Consider the following 27,531-nt stretch of genomic DNA (forward strand, 5'->3'; position numbering starts at 1 on the left):
TACAGTCTGATCACCTAGATAAGTGGGTTTTAACCTGAAAATGAATTGCCATCGAATGGATTCCTGTCGGCGGTGTGGCGGCTTCACACCCACCTTCAGGGTGTTGTCCATTGCCAATAGATGCCCGGCCTAGTGTGGCCAGATAAATTATTTCCAAAAAGTTGAGCTTTACCACCATTGGAAGAACCACTGAGGCAGCCATTAATCCTGTCACTTAGGAGGCAAAGGCAGGCGGATCTTTGTGAGTTCAAGGCCAGCCTGGTCTAACAGAGTTGATTCCAGGACAACCTGGACTACACAGAGAAACCCTGTCTCGAAAAACAAAACAAAGCAAAAGCCATTGAGGCAGTTGGTCATATTTGATTTTTAAATAAAAAGAATAAGCATGAGAAACTGTAGCCTGAGCTTTGTTGGCTGCTCCGTTTGTAAAGTCAGCCTTGGAGTTTGAAGGAGACATGGATAACAAACAGCTTACTCTCAGTGGTTAGCCAGAAATGTGTTAATAATTCAGTCACGCTTTATGAACGCAAGTGTGGTGGCCTTTTCTGTGTTTTGAGCCAGTTTCTGTGTGGCTGCCTGCTCTGAACTTGTGATTCTCCCGTCTCAGCTTCTTCAGCTTACCTTACTGCTGTGGGCCACCGCAGCCTGCATAGTGAACACCTTTAATCCTGGCTCAAGAGGCAGCGGCAGGTGAATCTCTGCACATGGAGACTGCCTGCTCGTTTCCCGGCTGCTCAGACCCAACATAATCACACAGAAACTGTATTAATTAAAACGCTGCTTGGCCTATTAGCTTAGGCATATCTCTAGCTAGCTCTTATATCTTAAATTAACCCATCTCTGTTAATTTGTGCATCACCTGTGGTTGTGGCCTACCAGTAAGGTTCCGTCTGGCATCTGTCTCCTGTGGTGGCTACATGGTGTCTCCCTGACTCTGCCTTCTTTCTCCCTGCATTCAGTTTAGTTTTCCTGCCTAGCTCTATTCTGCCCTGCTATAGGCCTAAGCAGATTCTTTATTCAATGGTAATAAAACATATTCAGGCATACAGAGGGCAATCCCACATTAGATCTCTGTGAGTAGAAATCCAGCCTTGTCTACACAGTGAATTGCAGGACAGCCTAGGCTACATACTGAGACCCTGTCTCAAAATTTTTTCAGTTGATTTTAATGAACCTTAAATATTTCAAATTTAGACAAGACACTTGCAATTAAATTGTTTTAAACTAGTTTTGGTGTTTACATACTTTATCAAGTATAGTAAAATAATTTAACCAAGTTATTTTTTTTAAGCTTAAAGCTCTTTTAATGAAAAAAGATAAGTTTAATCTCTCTAAATTAATAAAAGTGCAACTTTTTATAGCACCGTGTCCCATGGCATGGCAGTATATGAAGTGCCCTGCGGGTTTTGTCAGGTTACAGCTTGCTATAGTTTGTTCCTGTTTTCCCTGGGCCCTAACCATCTGAATAAAGACGGGAGGTAGAAAGTGAACACGGCAGAGACAGAGTAACGACCTAATACCTTCTACATTTTCACTTTTAAGATAAAGATACAGATGTGAGCACCAAGGAGAATGTGGATGACTTTGGCCTGCAAGACGCCCTGAGCAGTGAATCCGCAGATCTCTTTGCTTCAGCAGCAGAGGTGAGAGAAGTCATGTTCATGGTGAGGTAGTTTGCCATTGCATGACACAGTTGCCGTGTGTGTTGTGTGTGTGTGTGTGTGTGTATGTGTGGTTCTCAAATATGTCTCTGCATTACGTTTGTGCCTGATGCCCACAGGGGCCAAGAGAGGCCTTTAGGTGCCCTGGAACTGAAGTCACAGATGGTTTTTGGCTACCATACGGGTGCTGGGAGTTGAACAAGGCCTGCAAGAGCAGCCAGTGCTCATACCCATCAAGTCATCTCTCTAGCCTGGTGTCGTGTTTTTCTTCACTTTTGTTTGACACAGGGTTTTGCTCTATACCCCATGCTGGCCTCAAACTCACAGTTCTTCTTCACCCTTCTGAGACTGGAATTAAGTATGTAGCCTAGCAACATTGTCTTTCTAGAGCTTGGAGAGATTACTCAGCAGTTAAAATCACTGACCGCTCTCCCCGAAGACTCAGATTCTATTCCGGTATTTACATGGGTGTAGTAATTGGAGCGGCGGGGCTGCGTCCCCAACACCCCAGCCGCCTGCTCGGCTAGCTTATGCCCCGAAATAATTACACGGACACTGTATTCTTTTTTTTTTTTTTTTTTTTATTTTATTTTTTGGTTTTTCGAGACAGGGTTTCTCTGTAGCTTTGGAGCCTGTCCTGGAACTCCCTTGGTAGACCAGGCTGGCCTCGAACTCACAGAGATCCGCCTGTCTCTGCCTCCCAAGTGCTGGGATTACAGGAGTGCGCCACCACCGCCCGGCGACACTGTATTCTTTTAAACACTGCTTGGCCCTTTAGCTCTAGCCCTTACTGGCTAATTCTGATATCCCGATCAACCCATCTCTAATAATCTGTGAGCACCGGTCTTACTGGGAAGATTCTAGCCTAAGTCCATACTGGGTCAGAGGTGGGGCATGGCGTCTTTCTGAGGCGTCTGCTCCGGAGACGAGAGCTGTGGAGTCTGAGCTCACTTCCTCTTCCTCCCAGCGTTCTGTTCTGTTTACTCCACCTACCTATGTTCTAACCAATAAAATGGGCCAAGGCAGTTCCTTTATTAGCCAATGACCTTCCTCCATCATTTCCCCTTTTTCTGTTTAAACAAAAAAAAAAGGAAGGGTTTAACTTTAACATAGCAAAATTACATATAACAAAACAGTTATCAAGTAAAAGTTACAATAATCTTTATCATAACTAAGGAAAACTATAACTATAACTAACTATTCTTAACTTCATCAAAGACTCCAAAAAGATACAATATGACCTAAGCAAACAAGAAAAAAGCAACTTTTAAAACTCTAGAAATGACAGAGACATCTCGCTGCCTGGACAGTCACCCAAAGTTCCTCTGTACCGTTGGGGCATCCATCTTCAGCCTTTAGGCCCATGGTATCCAGCAGACATTTCCATAGAGCAGGAAAATTCAAAGTCAGTTTAGTCACTATCTGTTGTGTCCTGCAGAATGTCTCGCAGACTCTTTCATGAATCAGGAACCCTGAAAGATCATCTCACCTTAGGCAAGTTCAGTAGTCCTCTCTCTGTGGGTTCTCTGTGTCCAGTTTATGCAATAGTCCAGGCAAGAGCAGTTTCTTGCCCAAATGGCTATCAAACTCCATAACGATCCTCTTCGATGCCCATCTTCCTCTTGAAGTAGATTGGTGCTGCCAGGAGCAGAGTGTCTCATTGTCATGAAAAGTCCTAAGTTATTAAAACATTTAAAATGCCATATTCTATAATCTTTGAAAGATATGAAGAATGCCTATCTAAGATATATCTATGCACATCTAGAAAATCTTAACTAACATGACTACAAACTTGACTATTATGATTATCTATTAACAAGCTATATATATTACATTTTAAGTGAACAACACAATCACAATATCTTAATCAATAGCAGAAATATGCATATAAATATAACAAAATTGACCTTAAAATCCATACCAATGTGTTACGGGAGGTCCTCCCACTCCTCCAGCCTGTCGCCGCTGAGATACCAGCCCCTTGGGGCGTGGTCTCTCTCCCTTTAAAAAAGCGGCCACTTCCCTCTCCTCACTCTCTTCACTTCCTGCTCCGCCGGTGACTTGACTTCCTTCCTGGTTACGCAGAGGGCTGACAGTGATCTGTAAGTTTTTTCCCCTTTAAATAAATACCACCCTATTAATCATAATTCCAAACTGGTGTGGCATTGTTTATGACTTACGTCTTCACCAATGCAAATTATTCATACCTATATCATTTCCCCCTTTAAATGTAAAAGAACATTTATAAACCATATTTGGGAACATGGGCGCAGTTTTTTCTCTCCAAACTGCTTCCTGCTGAATGGGGGCGCTGTTAATCAGATCATTTAGGGTGTAACCTGTGTGCCAGGTTTATCTCAGTTGGCAGTTGAGTGAAGTAATTTTTTTGAGGGTGTTCACAGGAACATTTCGGGAGGTCGTGGTTTATCATACCATATCAGGATAGATGCAATCCACAGGGTCTGGTCCTCTGTGAAAACAAAAGAAGACCTCCAAAGCATCATATCCTTAGACCCAAATTCTGAAGTCATACCCTCATGATATCTGTTCTGGTTACACTTGGCAGTCCATATAATGAAATGTCTCTCTGTACTTAGCTCCTTCACAGTCAAAAATTTTAAAGAAAACACAATGTACATAATCCAGACTCTCTGTGAATTTTCCATTTTTACGTGGCTTATTTTTCTTTATTTCTTTTAATCTCTTAACTATCTGTACTCTGTCTCTTTAAAGACTTTACCTTTTTTTTAACATTAACTTTATTTTCTATATTCTTTTTCTTCTCTCTCCCAAGCCTACGTACATTCATCCAACAGTGTGACTCATTTAGTGGTCTGAATCTGTCCTATTGTGAATCTGCAATTTTTTGCTATCCAGGAGCACTTTTGATTTGCGCTTTTAAATCACTAGGCGCTTAAGAATCTAAGCTGTGACATTCCTAGGTTAACTTTTTGCTTTTTGAGCGTATATCTGTAGACCAGGCTGTCTTTGAACTCTCAGAGATCCACCTGTCTCTGCCTCCCAGGCATTGGGATTAAAGGTATTTGCTACTACACCTTGAACTCATAGAGATCTGTTTGTCTCTGCCTTTTAGGCACTGGGATTAAAGGCGTGTACTACCACACCTTGAAGTCACAGAGGTCAATTTCCCTCTGCCTTCCAAGTGTTGAGATTAAAGGTGTGTACTACCACACACAACAACTCTGTTGCTTTTTTTTGTTGTTTTGTTTTTTACTTTAAGAACTTCAACTTTTAGTCTGCATATATTTTTAACACGCTGTAAATCATTTAAAAATTTTCTTTGTCTTTGAATCTCTCTTTTTACTGTATCTCTCTCTCTCTCTTTTTCTGACCACATGAGTCTTTAATTTACCAAGCAATCTCAGTAGGACTAAAGGCGTGGCTTTGCCGGCTAGATGTAGCCCATTCCTTAGCTTTCCAGCCTCATGGCTGAGGTACTGGCTGTAGCCATGTTTATAGCCACAACTCTATGGCATTTCAAGGTCCCTGCCAGCCAGCGAGCTACAACAGACAACACTCAAGTCCTCTCTCTGTAGCCGGCCCTCCTGCCTCAAACAGTCAGAGTTTGCCCTGGCAGGATGGCCCAGAAAGCCAGCATTTTTAAACGGCGCAGCTTTTTTCCTGCTACGGCTGAAAACCGAAAAGCATGCGTTCAGCTTTTCGTCAACACCATTTAAGTGTTTTGTGGCAGGACCTCTTAATGAGCTGCAGGGTTTTGCAGCTGAAGCTGAGTCAGGAAGCCTATCTTAGATGAGAGCGCTTGGTTGCCTCTAGCAAGCAGAGTAGAACCGAGAAATTGCTGCTACCAAGAAACCAGGCACAATGCTTTCATTTTGTTCTAGAATTACTTCCCAAGCTGTCTCAGGCTTTATGTGGAAGCAGTTGTCCACGTGTGCGCCATTTGTAGTAATTGGAGCGGCGGGGCTGCGTCCCCAACACCCCAGCCGCCTGCTCGGCTAGCTTATGCCCCGAAATAATTACACGGACACTGTATTCTTTTAAACACTGCTTGGCCCTTTAGCTCTAGCCCTTACTGGCTAATTCCGATATCCCGATCAACCCATCTCTAATAATCTGTGAGCACCGGTCTTACCGGGAAGATTCTAGCCTAAGTCCATCCTGGGTCAGAGGTGGGGCATGGCGTCTCTCTGAGGCGTCTGCTCCGGAGACGAGAGCTGTGGAGTCTGAGCTCACTTCCTCTTCCTCCCAGTGTTCTGTTCTGTTTACTCCACCTACCTATGTTCTAACCAAAAAATGGGCCAAGGTAGTTCCTTTATTAGCCAATGACCTTCCTCCATCACATGGGCCTAATTCAGGATTCTGTACTGGCCTGCCCTTGGGGTCCTGACAGGATATGTCCTCAGCTGCAGCCACTAGGAGTACCTCCTGTGCACATTCACTACTTTCCCTTTATAAAAGGGTCCTGTTCACCTCCCGTCTCTCCCTCTTTATCTCTCTGACTGACTCCCTCCCTCCCTCCCTCTCCTGCTACTCTGTCCCCAGAGGCTGGTCTCTCCTCTCCCCTATTCCCATTCACTACTTCACCAGAGCTCTGTGCGACTTTCTCCCACTGGTTTGTTTTTTGTATTTTTTTTTTATTACAACACCCACATCCTTGGAAAATTTGAGGTCAGCCTGGGATAGTAAAATATTTTAGCACTGCTTCTAAGGTATAACTCAGAATATGAGTGTTACAAGATAAATTATTTTGTAAGTAATATAGCTGAACGTGATCGTATGCACCTTTAATCCCAGGACTCTGGGAGGCAGGCGAATTTCTGAATTTGATGCCAGCCTGGTCTACAGATGGAGTTCCAGGACACCACAGCTATATAGTGAGATCCTGCTTCAGGGGAAGAAAAGATGAAAGAAGGGAAGAAGGGATCAGAATCCTGAGAAGTTAAACAGTGTGTGATAACTTGATAGATTTATTCAGAATTAAAAGATCTGTTTTCCCTGTTTAGAGTAAGACAATTACTGCAATAAGCTCTTTTTTAGACTAGGCCAATCATTTGTCAAAGTGATTGACAAAATTTTCCTATATGTAAGCTTTGCTGCACGTTGATTTAGGTCATTTCCAATGATAGCTGAAAATTATTTTTGAGAAATATCATGATACCTGTGTTGCAGGATGTTCGATCACACTGTGAACCCTAAGTTTGTGTTTGCACTAATTAAATAAAATCAATCTTGGGTCAGGAGGCGGAGTCAACAATGAGTTGATAGAAAGTAAGCATAGAGAGTCAGAGGGAGTCTGGAAGATGGATAGAGAAGCACACAGGAAGTAGTAAGGAGGGACTTTGAATGTAGCAATCATTTTTTGGTTTGGCTGAGCAGAAGAAGGCTGTCTTTCTGAGATGCCTGCGAAGAGGGAAGTTCAGCTACTTGCTCCTCAACCTCTCTGAGCTGGCAGTCTCCACCCCAGCCTCTGACTCTTGAGTCTTTTTTATAAATGTTCTATTTATAAATATATAAATATTTATATATTTTTAATTTATTTTTAAAAATTAAAATTTAGTTTTTAACTAAATCTCTATTAGAACAATAGTTTTAGTTCTAAGACAACAGCATTCCTCAAGTGTCTGTCACCAAGAATTTGCACTATAGGCTCAACATCCCTGCCCTGAAATGTTTGATTCCAGTAATGTTATATAATGTTATACATGCGTATGTATATATAAACACACACATATATGTAATTTGGAGTGTTTGCATAATATTGACATATTTGGAGTACAAGTCTAGACACAAAATTCATTTATATTGTATCTAGAGAAATGGCCCTGCACTAGTTCTTGTCAAAGACATGGGTTTGGTTCCCACCAACCACATAGTGATTCACAACCATCCAAAGGCACATGTGGTGCACATACACACATGTAGCCAAAACGTTAATACATGTAAAATAAATAAATCTATCTGCCATATAGCCTGAAGGTAATTTTAGGTAATATTTATTGCTTTGTACCTCAGCCGCAACCCCTACAAGGTGTGGTATGGCGTTTTCCATTGTGATATCACATCTGCACACAGTCTACAAGTTATGCACCATTCTGGGGTGGGTTTTCATACCTGTATGATAAATGCTAAGTTATGTTAGTGTCAGCAGATACCAGAAAGCTGTTATTTCCTAGCCAGTGAGTTGCTATAGCACCGAGATCAGAACTAACCTGATTTTTCTCTGTGGTCAGATTTACTGTCCTAAGTAATGTTGTCGTAAAAGGTAAAGAAACTCTAGTCTTTGTGAAGCCATGCAGGTCCAGAAGGCTCTCCTCTGGTTGCTGAGCCCTTCTTCCTGTAGCCTTCTTTCATCATTTACATTTTCTAATGCTTGACATTTTATTTCTTCTGCTCCTTCTCTCTGTCTTTAATTATCGTGGCCAGTTTCCAGGAGAGCACAGCTGTGTTTGGGGCAGCGAGATGAGGTCTATGCTCTGCAGCGAGGGAGCCGTGTGCTTCTTTGTAGCTGTTTGTCATAGACTGCTGAGTGAGTTAAAGGCCACCTTCCCTGTCACCTCAGCTTTGAACTCCCTGCACCGTGGCGTCAGGAGAAGGCTTCAGGAAGTTGGTTCTCTTCTGTGGGAGTCCTCAGGTTATTAGACTTGAGGCAAGTAACTTTGCCCACTTCTCTGGCCCTAAGCCACGTGTGCATATAGTACCTTACCCATGAGCCACCTCTCTGCCCACATGTGTATATAGTACCTTACCCATGAGCCACCTCTCTGCCCACGTGTGTATATAGTACCTTACCCATGAGCCACCTCTCTGCCCACGTGTGCATATAGTACCTTACCCATGAGCCACCTCTCTGCCCACGTGTGCATATAGTACCTTACCCATGAGCCACCTCTCTGGCCCACTGTGTATATAGTACTTTATCCATGAGCCACCTCTCTGGCCCACGTGTCTATATAGTACCTTACCCGTGAGCCACCTCTCTGGCCCACGTGTATATTAGTCTGGATATTGCTGGTTGCGTGACAGCCTCTGTGGCATTTAGATATGACAGCGAGACAGTGTAGTTTGATTGAGAGCATAAGGTCTGAGGCTGGAGCAATAGCACTGTTAAGTGTCTGCTGCACAGTGCGAAGGTCTGAGGTCGAGCCCCGGACCTGTGTCATGAGACAAGTGCCTGGATTAGCACCTGCAAGCTCAGAATCTGGATATTAGATACAGAAGAACTCCTGGGGCTTGCTGGGGAGCCAGTCTTGCTAAATCAGCAATTCTAGGTTTAGTGAAAGATCCCATTTTTAAAAAGAGAGGGAAATGGTCACGGTGTATACCAAACATTAACCTTAAGCCTGCACATGCACACACAGCAAAAAGCCTACGTTCTGGAATATTATGTCTGGGCTCAAATTTAAGGGTTTGCTTCTAGGACTTAAAGCACAGTTCCTGTTACTGTGAATCTCAGCTCCTTTGCCTGTATGTAACAATAGTAGTCTTACCCAAGTTACGATCTGATGGAAGGAATAGATGGGGTCATTTACTGTAGCACAATTAATAAAAACCCAGAGACAGATATTGGGGTTCAACCTGAAGGACAAAAAAGCAAAGCAGCCAGACACTGGCTCTTAACCTCTAAGTCTAAAATGGCGATTCTGCTTCCAGAAATCTCAGCATGAGACTGTGTGAGAGCTGTCTCCTCCCACCTTATTCCTCTCTAGGGCTGGGATTAAAGGTTTGTGTCACCTCTGCCTGGTCTAGAAGGCTGACCACTGGGGCTGTTTTACTCTCTGATCTTCAGGCAAGCTTTATTTATGAAAATACAAATGGATCTGACTGCAATTTAAAGCATGCATCACTGCACAGCTGCATGTGAAATGCAGAAGCTTCGGCCTACACAGGAGCTTCTGGGGTTTGCGTGCAGGCGTCCAGGGCTGGTGCTGTAGCTTCTGTTTCCCACTTGCACAAGGCCCAAGATTTGAGCCTAAGCAGGAGGAAGAAGACTGAAAAATTCCCCCAGAAAACAAGGAGACTATTTTGGCATAAATTGTCAAAAACAAAACTTCCAGAGCTCTGAGAAAACTTGGCAAGTCCAGATTGCAGACTCTGGAGAGGAGCAGTGAGCTGCGCTGTTCCCCACTGCTCAGTTCTCTCTGCAGAAGTCTGCAAAGCCAGGGCTTGTAGTTGCTGTGCCGTCCTCTTGGCCTCTTAATGGGGCTAGGGCTGGCACTTCGCTCGAGGACAGTCAGAATCTGACCTATGTGGCAGCTTCCAAGAACAGGATTCTCAGTATTTGTCTCTTTGTTTTTGTTTAGTTTTGTTTGGTTTTGGTGTTATGAGACAGGTCTTACTGTATAGTCCTGGCTATCCTGGAACTCCTTAAATAGACCAGGCTAGCCTTGAATTCATAGAGATCTGCTATCCTCAAAGACACCAAAATGTTATAAAGATGGTAAAGCAAGAAAAAAATGTTTACAGAGTGCATATCCAACAAAAAGACGTGCATGTCTACTATATAAAGAACTCTTACAGTTAAATATAAAATGGGTAAGTAGCCTAATGTAAAAGTGGGCAAATTAAATAGAAAACTGAATAGACATTTCTCCAAAGAGAATATACAAATGGCCAATAAGGTGAAAACCTGTTTAATATTATTGGTCATTTTGTAATGCAATGGGTTCTTGTCTGCTATAGTTGTTATGAAAGGGTGTGTGTACATTGCTGGCGGAGCTGGAACCTGGAGAGCCACTTTGCAAAACCATATGGCAGTTCCTCAAGCAGAAAAACACATAGGTACCATCTGACCCTTCTGTTTTTATGTGCCAGGAAGTTGAAAACATAGATGTTTTTGAACTTGTATACAAATATTCATAGCTGCCTGTTCATAATCCCCCAGAAGTGGGAAAACCCATAGTCCATGACTGAGGAACGGATAAGCAAATGTAGTATGCCCGTTCACCAGAGTTTCATCTTCTTAAAGATTTGTCTACATGTTTTTATTTGATTTCATGTGCACGTGTGAGTAGCCTGCATGTGTGTGTGCGTGTGTGTGTATGCATGTATGTGTGTGTGTATACACATGTACCACATGCTGCTTTGTACACATGGCAGTCAGAAGAGAGCAGCGAACTCCTTGAACTCGAAGGTGGTTGTGAGTTGCCTGGCATAGGAACTGCGAACCAAACCCAGGTCCTCTATGAGAACAGCAAGCACTCTTGACCATTGAGCCATCTCTCCAGCTCCCATGGTCCGTAAAAATGAGTGAGCTACTGATGTATGGTACCTCACAGTAGAACCTTGAAAGCACACTAAATGAGTCAGCTGAACACACAAGGCCGCATACTTGCCAATTTCATTTATATTTCATTTTCTCAGTAGGACACTCTGGTTTCCAAGTAATGTCTTCCAGAAACAAGGAAAGGAGGACGGGGACACTGCTAATGGAGAAGAGGCCACTTGGTAGAGAGACAAATATGTTCTTGGAAGTGCTGTGGCTGCATAACTCTGTGTGTTCCAAAACCAGCGAGTTGTATACCTTAACTGGCTGGATGCTATGGCACATGAGATGCATTCCAGTAATACTGCTGTTAAAAGTTTAGAGCTGGGGCTATAACCGAGGAGGTAGAGTGTTTGCTTATTGTGCAGAGACCCTAGGTTCTCTCCCCATAGTGCCATAAAAAATACAGCCTCCCAGGATGCAGATGACTTGGGATTTCTGTGTAGCTGGCCACCCAGCAGTATTTGCAGTTGATTTTTAATGAAGTGTCAACTGGAATTTTATTTATAGAGTTATTAGATTCTATTCAGAGTTGGAAAGCATTATCTTTCAGTTATATAAAAGCTGACCAAAGTCACATAGAAGACAGAATTCCTTACAGCAAGTTACAGGTCACAAATTAGATTTGTGTCTGTGTTTCTTTCGGTTCTGTTGCATGGATTTAAAGTGTTCTTTGGATGATAAAAACCCTCTTCCTTGACAGTTATTCTGCTTTTCTGCTCACCTTGTAGATTTAAGTATTTGCGTTTGAAATGCTAAGCTTGTTAAGTTCTACTCATTTGAATGGAGACAAGATCCTATCCTGTGACTCTGGCTACTCTGGAGCTGGCTGCCTAGCAAGGCCAGCCTCCCTGGTGCTGGGATTAAAGGTGTGAACCACCATGCCCTTTTTTAACAACTGAAGTTTTGCAAAGGATTTTATTTGTGTGTGTGTAGATGGTGTATCTGTGAGTAAGTACGTGCAGTGAGCGCAAGTGCCCGTGGAAGCCAGAGCTCCCGACTCTCCTGGAGCCGGAATTGCAGGAGGTTATGAGTGTCCAGCGTGGGTGCTGGGAACCGAGCATGCTGCAGGTAATACCTCAGCCAGCTCTGCAGCCCAGCGCCTGAGATTTTGCTGTTTGGTTTCTCTGCTGAGACAAGATCTTGCCCATATTAGTCATGTTAGTCCAGGCTCACCTTGAATTTTAACAACTGAAATTTGAAGTACAGTAATGTTTGGTTGTAGTTACATAAAATGTTAGTGATTTATGTGGCTTAGTCACATTTAGCTTATTTTGGCAATATGGAAATTCTAGATTTTTAAGATAGTTCTTATTCCTTCGGTAACTCGTTTTTCTGCATCCTTAGCTGACGGAGCACAGAGAAGTGCGGCCCACCTACAGCCTGGATTCCTTCTGCCGCTGCCCTTTCTACGAAGAAGCCATGCATTTAGTTGAAGAAGGAAAAATTTACTCCAGAGTACTGAGGTATTATTCCAGTTTAGCTTATGGTTAATAGTTTATTTTAGTGGCTATATTTTTAAAGTGCTCTTTTTTTATTATTATTTTCTTCAAGACAAGGTTTCATTGTGTAGCTTTGGAATCTGTAGACCAGGCTGGCTTTGAACTCACAGAGATCCACCTGCCTCTACCTCCCAAATTCTGGGATTCAAGGCATGTGCCACCACTGCCCAGCACTGTTGCTCTTTTCTATGTGACAGTTATTAAATTATGCTTATGGATATGGGAAAAATGTATTTTTGGTCCGTGGTGTGTTGGTATGTGGAGGACGTGTGCTTCACGTTAAGGTCCTGTGGTGAAGCCCTGCACAAACCCAGATTTATAGAAGATGAAACCTAACAGTTCCTCTCTCCTCGTCATCCTGCAGAACTGAGATGCTGGAGTGCCTAGGCGACAGCGACTTCCTGGCCAAGCTCCACTGTATCCGGCAGGCTTTCCAGGTATCTCTTACAGCAGTGAGTGATGTGTGTCCCCTGTGCACAGGACAGCTCTCCTCGCTATTCCGACCGGCTGCTCGTGGCAGATAGCCTGCCAGCTGAGTTTCTTCCCCATCCTTGCTGCTTGTCTCCAGTTCCATGTCTTTCCCACAGCTTCCAGGTCCACCACACTTTGTCTGGACAGAACACCATCATGGTCTAAGTGTATGAGAACGGCTGCTTAAAATGACTCTTTGTTCTTATCGAGCAGTGTATAGTTAGGTTTCTAAAATTTGAATCAATGATTAAAAGTACCGATTTCCTATAGAAAAGTGAGGTTGTTAATAATAAAACCTGAATTGCTGGCACACACCTTTAATTCCAACACTCTTTGTGAGTTCAAGACCAGCCAGAGTGTCAATAAGCAAAAACAAAATTTACCTTAGTTTTGTTTTTAAATTTCAGGATTTGTTGGGCAGTGGTAACACACACCTTTAATTCCAGCACTCGGGAGGTAGAGGCAGGTGGATCTCTCTCTGTGAGTGCAAGACCAGCCTGGTCTACAGACTGAGTTCCAGGACAGCTATAGCTGTTACGTAGAGAAACTCTGCCTCAGAAAACAAACAAACAAACAAAGCCCATTTTTTTTCCTTAATGACTAATTTTTATTAGTTTGTGTGTGTGTGGGTACATGTGAGTGCAGGTGTCCATGGAGGCCAGAAGAGGCTATCAGATAGCTCGGGGCTGGAATTAGAGGTGGTTTTAAGCTGCCCAGCATGGGTGCTAGGAACCAAACTTTTATCCCCTGCAAGAACAGCACATGCTCTTAACCCCTAAGCATCCGCCCAGCTCCTCACCCTAGATATTTAATTGTCTAAAACAGAATTAAAATTCAAATTTACCCGCCTTTGACCTTTTCTGATCACTGGGTGTAAGAGCTCTCTTTGTCTTTGAACTTGGACTTCCTCCATTTCTGGTGCTGACCTAGCACTGTGCAGTCAAGAACTGTCTCGGGTCCCTCGTGTGTCCACGGACCGTCTCAGGTCCCTCAATGTGCCCACGGACCGTCCCGGGTCTCTCGTGTGCCCACGGACTGTCTCGGGTCCCTCGTGTGTCCACGGACAGTCGCAGGTCAACTGTCTCGGTTTCCTCGTGCGTCCCTGGTCACTCGAATCCATCCTCACCATGGGGACTGGTATTTTCCAGGTGGTTCTCTCGGAAGCAGCCAACAGGATATTCCTGGCTGAGAGTGGAAGGAAGATTTTGTCAGCTTTAATTGTGAAAGCACGGAAGGTAAATTTATTCTCTACGCAAGTTTTGTTTTTACCAGGTGTGTCTAAGACTGGATAATAAAATACAAGGGGCTGATGAGCCCCAGAATCCATATGATCAAGGGCCAACACTAGCAGTTAATTCTCTCTCACTAAGGGTGGCATATGGCACCTGTCTACCAAATGAAGAAATTTTTAAGATTAAAATACATTAAAATTTTGATAGTGGAAGAAATTTTTATAAGTAATTGGAAAGTTCCATTGATTTCCCTTTTTTGAGACAGAGGTACTGTTTTCCTCTGGTTGGCCTGGAACTCACTTTGTGGATGAAGCTAGACTCAAATATGTGCTGATTCTCCTGCCTCTGTCTCCTCTCCTCGGTGCTGGAATTCTAGATGTGCGCTACCCCGCCTTGCTCAAAGAGCAAGACTTCCACGCGAGTTATTTTTTGTGGGCAAAGCTCGTGTCCTCCGACCAGGGTGTTTCTGATAAGTTCCAGTTGCCGGTGGCATCTGGAGGCCTCTGGTGAGTGGAGCTGTCATTGAAGCTGCTACCATTACAGCTGTTGCGGCCCCTCCTCCAGCCTCGTCAGTGCAGACTGAGCTGCCTGGCACTGATCTGCGTGGGCTGAGTGGAGCAGAGCCATTGATAAGAGCTTAGTTCAGACCAAAGGAACCACATTACTTTGTGCAGGCTTATCCAGATTAAAACAAACAAAAACAAACAGGCCTGCCTGCAGCCCTTTGCCTACCTGGGATTCAGCTCCAATCCCTTCTCTCTCAGTTCCCTTGTCTGTGTTGTAGAGCTGCATTCATTTTACCCGACTTGAGAAACTGTTGTGACTGAATAAGTGCCATCTGGGAAAAGAACTTAAAGTGCACAGTTCTAGTGACTCTCGGGGACTCTGTGTCCTTGCAGGTCACAGGGTAAATCCTGGGTTGCTTTCTTGGCCTTCCTTCTTTTCTTTTTTTTTTTTTTTTAATTTTTTTTCATTTATCTTACATACCAACCACAGTTTTCCCTCCCTCCACTCTTCCCTTCCCCTCCCCCACTTCCCCTCTGTGGCACACCCCCCCTCATCCACTCTTCTATCTCTATTCCGAAAGGGGCAGGCCTCCCATGGGAGTCAACACAGCATGGCACACCAAGTTGAGGCAGGACCAAGTTCCTCCCCCTGCATCAAGGTTGGTTGGCCTTCCTAGTGTAGGCAAGCCCTGGGGGGAGGAGCCAGGCTACACAGGAAGAACCCCAGCCTTCTGCCCGAATCCCGTTTTCATCTTAAAGCCCGAGCAGCAGTTTGCTATGAGGCCTTACTAACATTCTCGTTCTTAGCTTCTGTAAACTAGAGTAGCAGGTGGTAAGTGGAGGGCGGGAGTGTAGACTATGTGGTTAGCCTGCCATGTAATGGGGCTGAGTTCAAACCCTGCACTACAGATACCAGGTATAGGGGGCACATCTATAATCCCAGCACCCTATAGACCAGGTATGGGCCACATCTGTAATCCCAGCACCGTATAGACCAGGTATGGGCCACAGTTGTAATCCCAGCACGTAAAGATATGGGGCATATCTGTAATCCCAGCACCATATAGATCAGGTATAGGGGGCACATCTGTAATTCCAGCACCGTATAGACCAGATAGATATAGGGGGCACATCTGTAATCCCAGCCCTTGGAAGGAAGGTGGATAAAAGGGTCAGGATTTTGAGGTCATCTTCCACTATACAGTTCATTTGAGGCTAGACTGGGATACTTGAAATACTTTTTTAAAAAAGGTAAATAATACTTGAAAATGTTTTTTAGAATAATTAAGATCCAACTAACTTTCTTTAAAAGTAATTTATTTATTTTGTAGTCTTAAGTCTTGTTATAAAGCTAAGTTGAGCCTGCAATATATTTTCTTTGCAGAATCCAAAGAAATTTGAAGATGTTTTTGATGAGATGATCTATTTTTTAGAGCAGACTGACCACTGGGATAGTACTGAGATGGAACTTGCTGCCAGAGGGGTAAATTCAAATTTCATACAATCATTATTTCTGCTATCTACATATATTTACCTGATTAAGGCATTGTTTCTTTGTCTTTTTTAAGTGATAGGAAATCTAACTGTGTGGTAGTAAAATACCATTGTACCTACTGTGTGGTGATAGGGCACTATTGTACCTACTGTGTGGTGATAGGACACTGTTGTACCTACTGTGTGGTGGTGGGGGCACCATTGTACCTACTAAGTGGTGATAGGGCACTATTGTACCTACTGTGTAGTGATAGGACACTGTTGTACCTACTGTGTGGTGGTGGGGGCACCATTGTACCTACTGTGTGGTGATAGGGCACTATTGTACCTACTGTGTAGTAATAGGACACTGTTGTACATACTGTGTGGTGATAGGGCACTATTGTACCTACTGTGTGGTAGTGGGCATCATTGTACCTACTATGTGGTGGTAGTTCACTATTGTATCTACTGTGTGATGGTGGGCACTGTTGTACCTACTGTGTGGTGGTGGGGTACCGTTGTACCTACTGTGTGGTAATAAAGCACCATTGTCCCTACTGTGTGGTGATAGGGCACCACTGCATCTACTTTGTGGTGGTAGGGTGCCATTTTAGCCAACTGTGTGTGTGGTGGCAGAGACTGGCCTACTTCTGACCTTCATAAACAGTGGAAACCATAGTCTTCATAAATCAGTTGGTTGGAAAGAATGACTCTTAAAAGCCTTTTTCTTCATTCACATCTTCCATCTAACAATCAAGTGGCAGACTTCATTCCTCATACAAGACACAGTGACAGTGTCCCATGCAAGAGCAGTTTAAGGTGAGCAAGAGACAGGGCAGCTCACCAGAGCCAGGGACGTAGACACATAGGACTGGAGAGGCAAATGTGGCAGAAAAGTCAGAGGCAGGTTCTTACTGTCAGAAGGTAGAAAGCCTAGGACGTAAACCGCAGCTATACATGTGGATTCCTAGATTGTAGCCTATGCGTGGTGGTAGAACTTGATGCGGATATAAAGGTCTGAGTACACAAACACTTCCATCTCTGGTTATTTCTGGGTCTCGGAGCAGCAACAGCACAAAAGTATTATTCCAGCTCACAGTTCTTGGTTTCTAACCAGCACCATGAAAGCACAGTAGGAAAATGGCCGTTCTAGCCCTGGGCAGGGCGAGTCCATACTGAGCCTGGACCGGCTTGCTGTGGTCATTTAGAGGTGAATTTACAGGGAGCGGAGAGACACTGTAGCAGAGGGAACAGTAGGTGCAGACGGAGAGAGCTCCTTCTCTGGTGCTCCCTCATTCTATGAACTTAATCAGCAGAGCCCTGAGCCTCACCCTTCATCCTTCCTCTGCTACCCACTTGTCATTGTCTCTGAATGCAGCAAAGTTTTCTGTATTCCCGTGGCCTTTATTTGGCCTGACCTACTTGCTGTCTTGTACCCTGTGATCCCTGCCCACTGCATCCCTCCCTGGCATTACTCCGCTCCTCCTTGCTCCTCCTACACTTCTGCTAAAGTTATCTTCTTCTTGTTTTGAGACAAGGTCTCATTGTAACCCAGCACTGAACTCTGTGTGATGATCTTGAGTTTCTTATCCTCCTGCCTCTACCTCCCAGGCACCGAGATTCCAGTCCCAGGTCACTCATTCTAACTTGTCAAGATCAACCTTAAAATATGTGGTCTGATCATCTCCCATCCCCACCAACTCCATCCTCCAGTGAGAATAAATTAAAAGTCCTGCACACGGGGATGAGTCCTCACAGGGTCTGGTCCTTGGTTCCCACCACGTTTCCCACCTGCTTTGCTATGGCACACTTTGAGTACCTTTTCCATTTGACGCCATAGTGTTTCTTCTGACCTTAAAGTCTGACAGGAATTCCCTGTCCCTGGGAAGGCTCCCTCCCCAGGGAGACCATCTCTATGTCCAGCTTAAAACCAATCTCTGCTGCACACTTAGATGCTTTCTTGTGCTTATTGGGGTTGTAATCGGATCTCTGTGGGATTATTTTCTTCCCATAGACTCCAGGTTTCTTGCTGTAGCTATCTGAACACCTGCTAGAGCGTAAAGCCTGTGAGCGCATGATAGAACAAGGGGTGACCTCGTAGGTAAGACAGGCAGAGCTGGGGGAGTGAGTGTGATAGAGCAAGGGGTGACCTCATAGGTAAGACAGGAAGACCTGGGGAGTGAGTGGCGATGCCCTGCGAGCTCTGCCGCTGCTCAGAATAAGGAAAGGGGGGGTAAGGAGAGACTGGTCGGACCTGGTGGGCCGGGAAGGGGTGCTGCAGATTATAATAAACTAACTAGTACCAGACTAGCCCAGAATGGAGTGTAATAGAGGTTTCTTTACTTAGGGGTAGACTCGCAGATCAGCAGTCCTCTGTGTGAGCAGGGAACTGGAACCGAATCCACAGCCAAAGGGCCGGACACACTTTTACATCTGTGTGTGTACATATATATATACACACACAGATGTGATATATATATATATATATATATATATATATATATATATATATATATATATATATCTCACATGTTACCACACCCAAAGTGGACCAGTATGGTATAGGCTATTGGCTGAAGGAGTTCCCACAGCAAAGGAATGAATACCCTGGAGATGTGGCTTTGTACTTACCTTCTGCTTGTGGAGAAACATAATCCAAACCACTGAAAATTCTGGCATCACAAAGCTCCATCTAACACCCATTTTTATCTTGCAATCTAATACAGGTAAAAAATATAAATTTTTATGATGTGGTTCTGGATTTTATTTTAATGGATTCCTTTGAAGATTTAGAAAACCCACCAACATCCATACAGAACGTAGTGAACAATCGCTGGCTCAACTCCTCCTTCAAAGAAACCGTGAGTGATGTTTACTTTCCTCGCCATTCAAGCTTGATGGGAAATGGCCAGGGACATTTTATTAAAGAGTTACGTGGAGGTCAGGAGAGGTAGCACACACCTTTAATCTCAGCACTCAGGAAGCAGAAGTAGGTGGGTCTCTGTGAGTTCCAGACCAGTCAGAACTACACAGACAGACCCTGTCTCAGAGAGAGAGAGAGAAGTTGAGTTCATTTTTGTAATTGCTAAGCTCCTTGGTTCTAGAGTTCAGGCTTTGTATTTAATTTTTAAATTTCATGAAAATGAGGTATCTCCCCTGATGCTTGTAAACAATACAAGGAAGCCAGGGTATCCCTTACTTCTGCTCTTTGGAATTTTTAGATCAAGAAACTTTGAATTCCAATAAAAATCACTGTTTTTAAATGGAAACATTGGTAGCAGCTATAACTTTAAACCTTGCTTTTCTCCTCTGTACATACTTAGGCTGTGGCTTCAAGTTGCTGGTCGGTGCTGAAACAGAAAAGGCAGCAGATGAAGGTAAACTGGCCATGCCCTAGATTCCTGCCTGGCTCCCTTTCGTTGCTGTGAAAATGGCTGAGGCTGGGTGACTGATAGGGACCACACAGGGGCGGCACCCGCAGAGCAGGCAGGCCTGTGTGCCAAGAGGGCCATCAAGGGCAGGTGTGCTTCATACCTCTGCGCTCACAGTGGCTTGTCCACCAGAGTGGTGGCTTACTCGGTTAGAGCACTGGTAAACCCGGGGCACCATCTGTGGTGAACGTGTCTTCCCATGTATCTTTAGTCCATCCTACCCACAGAGCACTGCTCTCTCTGCACGGCTGTGGTGAGGTGGGTGAAGTCCGAAGTGAGACTAACTCTCTGTGACCTTGGTTAGTTGCTTAATCTCTCTGCCTTGACATCTTCATCTTTGAGAAAGAAGATAATGCCAATATTTACTGTATACAATGTTTAAAAGATTGGTGCAAAGTGCTAAGGGCTAAACTGTCCCAGCTACTGCTCTGTTATTACCCAGTGGCCTGTGCTGTTTCTACCCCACCCACATTCTCAGGCTAACAGTTTGTAACACTGAGCCTGGAGGGCCGACCTTAGCGGTTTCTGTAGTGTTCTTCTCCCGGTTTCCCCAGGAGGTGTTGCCAGAAGTCATTCTGGGAACTCCATGTGAGTAATTCTAGTTTAAAATCATTCCAGAAAGCTATACTGTTTGTCTTTCTCTGGCAGTGGTATGAGCTTGTGTGGATGTTTGTGGTGAGCGGGTAGATGATAATGTATATGTGTGTGGGGGTGCAGGGTGTACACAGGACACCTGTGGAAGCTAACGAACAGCATCTGGGGATCAGTCTACACCTTTCTCCTCTTCTGAGACAGTGTCTTTCTGCTGCTGTGTGAGCCAGGCTCGCTGAAGATTCTCCTATGCCTTCTTCCCGTCTCCCAGCAGGGAGGACATACTGGCATCACAGATACTTGTGCCGTGTGTCTGACTTTTATGCAGGTTCTAAAGATCTGAATTTAGGTTGTCAGTCTTGCATAACAAGATCTTTACACTGAATCGAAACAAACAAAACCCACCTCAACGGAAAGCTTCACCGATTGAAAAGATTAGGGAGAGAACATCAAGATAAGAGAGAGGAACAGGACCAAAGTCAGCTTGGGGCGGAAAGGGTTTCTTTGGCGTACACTTCCATATTACAGTGCACCATCCAGGAAATGCAAGGCAGGAACCTGGAGGCAGGTGCTGAGGAAGAAGCTGTGAAGGAATTGTTCACTTGCTTGTTCTTCGTGCCTCACTCAGGTTGCTTTCTTATATCATCCAGGACCACTTGTCCAGAGCTGGCACCGCCTGTAGTAACCCCCCCCCATAGCAGTCATTAACCAAGAAAGCACCCTTGAGACTTGTCTACAGGCAGTCTGACAGAGGAGACCCTCAGACTCCTAAGGACATAGCTTTAAAACCTACACTGCACTAAACTGGAAACGAGCATAGAGACCTTCCTCAAATGCAAACATATGCACCAGGATTTCATAAGTCAGTCACATGAGCAAGTTTAGTAGTATTGACCTTCTTAACTAAAGGTTGGAGTTCAGTAAGAACAGTTCAGTGCTTTGTGTGTGTGTTTATTAAAGACCAGGTCTCCTAAAGCACAGGCTGGTCAGGACTAAGTTGCCAGCAATGACCTTGAATTCTTGGTCCTTTTGCTACCACTTCCCCTGGGCTGTGTTCCCCCACACCTGGTTTATAGGGTGCTGGGTTTCACACACACAGTTTTGTGCATGCCGGGCAAGCACTCTACCTCCTGAGCTACATCCCAAGCCCCAATGCTTAATCATTTAGTGCTTAATTGCTTAAAACCCATTTTAGAAGGAGTTTTTTTTAGGTCACTACAGTTGAGTAATACTTTCATATCATGAAAATAACAGTGAGCACAATGCCCCTAAAAATTACATGGAAGAGCACGGTACTGATATTAATTAGAATTTCACTACCACATGACACTTGCTTTAGGAAAGAGAAGTTAAATCCAAACCCCGGGTGCTCCGTGGTGGTTTGACTGAGGTTGGCCCCTAGAGGCTCATATTTTTGCATGCTTAGTCCTCGTTGATGAACTGTTTGGGAAGGATAGGAGGCGTGGCCTTGTTGGAAGAGGTGTTCCAGAATTTAAAAAAAATCTGAAATTTTTCTGGCCCGAACCCCTGGTAAGGAACACTCAAAATGTATTTTTTTGAGGCGAATCTGCCTTTTAGAAAGTGTTTCTCATCTGAAACTGTAGGCTAGAGTATAAACCCCATACAAAACCCTTTGACTCCTAGGCACCGTTAAGTGTATTAATTTTCCCAATAGGCTGGCTCGTTGTGGAACCTTGGTTGCTCCCACAGACTGCTGCCCGCACAATGGCTAGCGGTCTGTGTTTCATTAATAGAGAAAGTAAACTTAAGAATCTAAAAATAACTAGATTCCCTTTTGCTTCCCAACAGATCTCAGATGGATTTTTCGCCCATTTTTATGCCATTTGTGAGCATGTAAGCCCTGTGTTAGCCTGGGGCTTCTTGGGCCCTAGGAATTCTCTGTATGACTTGTGTTGCTTCTTTAAGGTATGTTCAGCCATTGAATCAAACAAAGTTGTTTACTTTTGTTTACCATATATGAAGTTATAAAAATCACCTAGCCTCTGTATTTAAGTGCCAGTATTAAATTGGTTTCATTTTTAATACGAATGCTAATGTAATGGACCAGTGCCTTAGAGAGTGGACACCCCCCTCTAGATTCCGTGTGTCCCCTGACTGTGTCCACCTTTCCTGTTAGGGTCTTGAACATTGTTGCCATGTTACAGCGGTGCCTATGTGATGTTGTGGTGCAGAACAAGTGATATGAATGTTGAAATCCAAGTTATAAGAAATCACATGGGAATAAAGTGTGTCCTCATGTCAGAAGTTGGTGCTTGCCAAAACATTTGTTAGAACTCACTGCAAAATGTTCCAGCTGACAAAATGCCAGGGAAAACCTCTGCTGGGCTGTGTTGCGGTGGCTGAGGCTCCAGAGACAAACAATTAGATGAGCATGAATTTGAGAGCTTGCACGCCTCATGGTGCTGGGAATTGTTTCTAAGTTTCTGTTTGCTTTAGTAATACAATGTTTGTATAATGATTTAGGAAGTATTTATCTTACTGTCCTTTGGAAGTCATGACTTCTAGTCTACTTAGCCTTCCAGCTGTGAAGGGTGTGTTGCAGTGGGAAGAGTGGAGTTGGTTAGATGGTCTTGAGTCCTCCAACTCCCGCCTCCTTCCTAGCTCTAGATGGGGCACTAGGATGCTGCTGGCCTGTGACCCACAGTGACTCTGTGATAGCCCCCTAGTAGTCTTGGCACACTGTTCCTCGAGGAGTAATAGTTGATGTCGCTGGGTTTTCTCTTTGCAGTTCACTCTCCCATCACTTCAGAGTAGTGGAGGTTAGGATTTAGCAGTCTACAGCTCACATTAAATGTGCTTTTGTGTGAGTTAATTCACTGAAATGAAACTCTTCAAGGCCTGCCACTGACTGTAGACATGAAACTATTATTTTTCATTTATGTCTTTTTTTTAACAGAAAAATATACCTTTAAAAAGTATTGTGATTCTCCAAAGCCACAGAGAAACCCTGTCTCGAAAAAAAACCAAAAAAAAAAAAGTATTGTGATTATTGAGAGTGGTTCCTTTTTCTATACCTGTGTGGCTCAGGCTTAGAGGTGGCCGAGAGGAAAGGCTGGAACACAGCCCCTCACAGTTACCCAGTGCTTTCGGTGCATCTCTTTTGCTCACTGTGCCAGCTCTGTGTAGTAAACAGGACGTGACGGTGCACTTTTTAATCCCAGCACTTGGGAGGCAGAGGCAGGCGGATCTCTGAGTTTGGGGCCAGCCTAGTCTACAAACTTCCAGGACAGCCAGAGAAGCCATGACTTTTGGGGGGGGGGGAGAAACAAATGAAAAACAGGACAAGCAGTATTTGCCCAAATTTTGCAGACATAGAAAACAACAATCAAAATGATCAAATAACTTGTTCAATGTTCTTTGCACATGAGGTGTGAAACTAAGAACTGAGGTGTCTGTTTCAGTATTAGCAATTCATGAATGTAACAAATTGTGGTTTAATAAATTCCAATTTCTTGTATATTCATTTTTCAGAATCAAGTTATTTTCTTTCTCAAAGACATCTTTGACTTTGAGAAGGTGCGCTATTCAAGCATAGACGCCTTGGCGGAGGACCTGATGCACTTGCTCATCCGCCGCACAGAACTGCTAGTTGCCTGTCTGGGCACGGATGCCCTGAGGCATGCCACCGCTTGTACTAGTGGACACTGCCATGCTGTGCCCACCCCACTGTTAGAAGCCAAAGTACAGTGAGTACAGAAGAGGTGTGAGCGCTGTCCGGTTGTGAGGTGTGCCTCAGGATCCACAGAATTGATGCTGCGGACTCAGGGAGGAAGAAAGAAAGAAAGTCTCAAAGAATGGGTGTTGCACTGGACTTCTGCAGAGATTCTGTCATTGAGCCCACGTGATATGTCCCGGGCGACTCTTTCATAATCTTTAGGTAATAATTTGAGTTGTGAAACGTTGCATAATTTGTGGCTGTTGCTTGAACTGCAGCCAATACATAGGGGTTCATTAATTGTCTCCACATTGTCTGGAATGTCCAGTGTCGTTCTCAAAATATGCCTCAATGCTTTGCACCCTGAAAATACACTAGCCCAAGACCACTGTGGTTCACGTGTGCAGGAGTTTATGACTTCTAGTGTCAACATATCTAACTTTGCCTGAAGCGTGTTCTTAACTGTCAAGTTACTTCTTAGTTTAGTCAAATGTAGGCAGTAGTGGTGTTTGGCTGTGCTGTTTGCCTTATTGCTTGTATATTTGCTTTGTATTTGAGTCAAGGGAATTGTAACCCCTGGGGATTGGCGTACAGAACTAAAATGGAGGAGGCCAGCAGTCCACAGAGTGCAGCTTGTGGAGGACCGACGCCTTCGTGTCCAGAGGACACACTGTTGTCCGCTGGGTTGTAATGCACCCAAGGACTTTTAGCTTTTTATAAATTGGAACAATTTCCCTTAGGTGAATATTAAATTTAAAATTATAATCTATTTACAAAGAAAAAACTAATTATCCTCTTTTAAATGAAACTATGAACTTAAGGTGTTAAACCTGGTAGAATCAAATAACTTCTTTCTCTGTCCACAAAGCAAACTTAATTCCCCACAGAGAGCAGAGCACACTGGAAGAGTGCCAACTTATGCCCACGTTTTAAAAATACTAGTTCTCTCTGAGCTTGTATTTTAAAGGCCTTTTCCTCAGAAATTGAACACAAATACTTTCAATGATATGGGAGTATATTTTGTATCCTTAAGATAAACATATGAACAAGTGGCAAAGCAGATTATACATGTTCAGACCTCATGAATTTTGCTGTAAGATCAGGTCCCACTTGCTCATTGGATCGGTTTGTTGGCTTGAAGTCCTAGAGTGGGCTGTGTTCGTTTTCAGAGTGAGTTATACAGAAAGATCTGAAATGCGTTCTTTAAAAATGCATTTTTAGATTAAAGTGCCTAGATTAAGGTTAATGATAAGAAAAGATAAAAAATAAGTATAACTTTTTTAAGCCTTTATATATCCATCATAGTTCTGTGCAGTAATCATAACTTGTAAAGTGTTGACTTGTGCCATTTGCGTGTCTAGGCTGTCAACGCCTTGCCGCCTTCTGCACCACTTTTTACTCCCCTAATTCCCTGTTTGTGATTCTCACCAATGACGAGTACCAAATGCATTCTGCCCTGCTTCCCTTTGTACTTACTTTATCTACCTTCTGAGATGTCAGCAGATGTGAGTGACCCCGTGCACGTGCCTACACATTCCGGTTGCCGCATAAGCAAGACAGTTATGGATTGTATTAGTTAACTCACTCTCACTGGAGAGCTAGATATTTTGTGCTGAGGTTTTATAAACAGAGCTGTAAGGGAACTTTGTTTCGGGGGGAAATACTGTTGGAAGACTTGCCCTCTGTAGCAACAGCGCTGCTCCAATGTGAGATCATCGTGGGTGGATGACCTTTCCAAAAAGCGTTTGATTTTCCCTGCTTTTAATTTCAATTAAAAACAATAAATGCCCATCTTCAAGAAGGGCTTGGTTTGGCTGGGAGGCAGCAGTGCACGCCTTTAACCCCAGCACTCAGGAGGTAGAGGCAGGTGGTCTTTGTGAGTTTGAGGCCAGCCAAGACTACACAGAGAAACCCTGACTCAAAAACTGAAAAGAAAGGGTTGGTTTGTCCAACTGAAGTACTTAAAGTTGATTAGTTTCTGGTGAGCTCATTAACAGGCACACTCACCAGATACTTTCTTTGTGGCCTTTGACAAAAGAGATAATAATGACCCCGCAAGAGTTTGGGGTAATAAAAATAGGAGAAAACTCTTTGGGGGGATCACGGTGGGGGGGGGGGGGTTAACTTTTTAAAGGAAAATGTCTTTTTAAACAGAACATCTCCGGCTTAACTATTGAAAATACTTGAGATATATATACACACCAGTTTTCATTTGCCTTAAAATTAAACAAAGTAGCGATGCTTTACAAAATAAAAATAAAAGACCAGACTAAGCTAGAGCCGGGGGCAGTTAATGGGACTCATGGCATTAACTGAAGGCTGCCTGTCATTCCTCCACATGCTACGTAAGAGGACGGAGTGAATCCCAAGAAAAACCTTCCAGAAAGAAAGGGGAAACATTCAGTTGATTTATTTTCCTTTGTTTCTCTCTGTTCTTGTTCAGCTAAAAGGGTCGTCATTCCTTACTGGAGGTTAAAAATATGTTCAAGAAAGTTTTCTGTTCTGTTAAAGTCAGCTCCAAAGACCTGTATCTGTCTCCTGGAAGAATACTTATCGTTTGTATCTGTTCGCTGTGATTATTGACTTGTGGAGTTAACTGGGTATAAAAATGTATTTACAATGTCTCCTTGCTTTAAGATGAGTGATTTCTACTTCAGTCCCCACAGTTGGCCTAGGAATGAGAAAGCAAAGCAAGGCTGACAAAGTGGAGGTGAGCCCCCCGTGGCCTGTCACGATCAGAACTGTAAGTTATGTTCAGAACTCGTTTTTACCTTCTGTGTGAACATGGACTCAGAAATTAATTGGACTATAATTTCAAACTGACTATAAGGATTAGGCTAAGTTGAAATCTGTGAATTTTTTAACCAACAAATATGTATATGAGACATAGAGTTTATATAACCTGCGGTAAATGGACATGTGATCCCTGGCTGATGTCAGCACATCTGTTTCTTCAGTGTAGGAACTGGACTCATTCATCTGTGTAAGAGTAAACCACCGCGGGAGAAGCCAGCAGCACTAGTCCCGTGCAGGCGCTAGGATGAGCATGTCAGTTCTGGCCAAATAAAAAAAGTGATGGTGTCTTGGTGATGTGCTAGCTGCCTTAAGTAACGTTTGATACCGCTGTGAGGCCACGGTGGCCTCGGTAGGCTGCCCTTTGACATAGTCCACATCTGGAGGCTGAAACAGGACTCTGGGAGCACTGAAGTCAAGTATAACATATTACCAAATGTCTGTATGTGCTAACATGGAAATAAAGTAGTATTGCTATGGATAAAGTCCCAGCATCATGTTTTGCTTAAAACATTTCAATGAACAAAGCCATCAAGAGTGTAAGCTCCTGGGCTGGTATGACCGCACCATCCCTCACCGTCAGTGAGTCTGTTTCCAGGGCAGGAGACCAAACCCAGCACTCAGCATCTTAGGCAAGCGCTCCACCAGGAGCTCCTCACCCCGCTCCTGGATTGTTAAGGTTCTTCAGTTTGTTTAAGTGAGTCTTACGTAGCACAAGCTGGCTTTAAGCCCCGGATTCTCTTGCTTCGACCTCCCAAGCACCAGGGTTCCTGTTCTGTTTAACTTGTTAAGTATATGAACTGAAACAGATTATTTGGTAACCAGGTCACACGAGAGCTCACAGAGCTGCATGGTGAGGGACAGTTCTGCACTGCTCTGAGGGCTCACTTGGTTCCTCCTGTCATCATCTGGCTAGGCCTTTGTCAGCTCGTGTGTCCTCTTTGGTTC

At 43.9% G+C, this 27,531-nt stretch overlaps 1 protein-coding gene across 1 annotated transcript in view; it reads left to right on the forward strand.

The window, feature by feature from the left end:
* Window positions 1-27,068, forward strand: part of Miga1 (mitoguardin 1) — a 58,713-nt gene extending 31,645 nt beyond the window's left edge. Inside the window, exons 9-17 of the mRNA XM_075981059.1 lie at window positions 1,543-1,643; window positions 12,253-12,371; window positions 12,772-12,844; window positions 14,027-14,113; window positions 16,001-16,099; window positions 18,819-18,953; window positions 19,416-19,469; window positions 21,924-22,040; window positions 23,607-27,068. Of these exons, the coding sequence (XP_075837174.1) occupies window positions 1,543-1,643; window positions 12,253-12,371; window positions 12,772-12,844; window positions 14,027-14,113; window positions 16,001-16,099; window positions 18,819-18,953; window positions 19,416-19,469; window positions 21,924-22,040; window positions 23,607-23,825 (1,004 nt within the window). The 3' untranslated portion in view covers window positions 23,826-27,068. The remainder of the gene's footprint in view (window positions 1-1,542; window positions 1,644-12,252; window positions 12,372-12,771; window positions 12,845-14,026; window positions 14,114-16,000; window positions 16,100-18,818; window positions 18,954-19,415; window positions 19,470-21,923; window positions 22,041-23,606) is intronic.
* Window positions 27,069-27,531: the final 463 nt, after the last annotated feature.

Source organism: Microtus pennsylvanicus, chromosome 7 (genome assembly GCF_037038515.1).
Source record: "Microtus pennsylvanicus isolate mMicPen1 chromosome 7, mMicPen1.hap1, whole genome shotgun sequence".
Lineage (NCBI taxonomy): Eukaryota > Metazoa > Chordata > Mammalia > Rodentia > Cricetidae > Microtus > Microtus pennsylvanicus.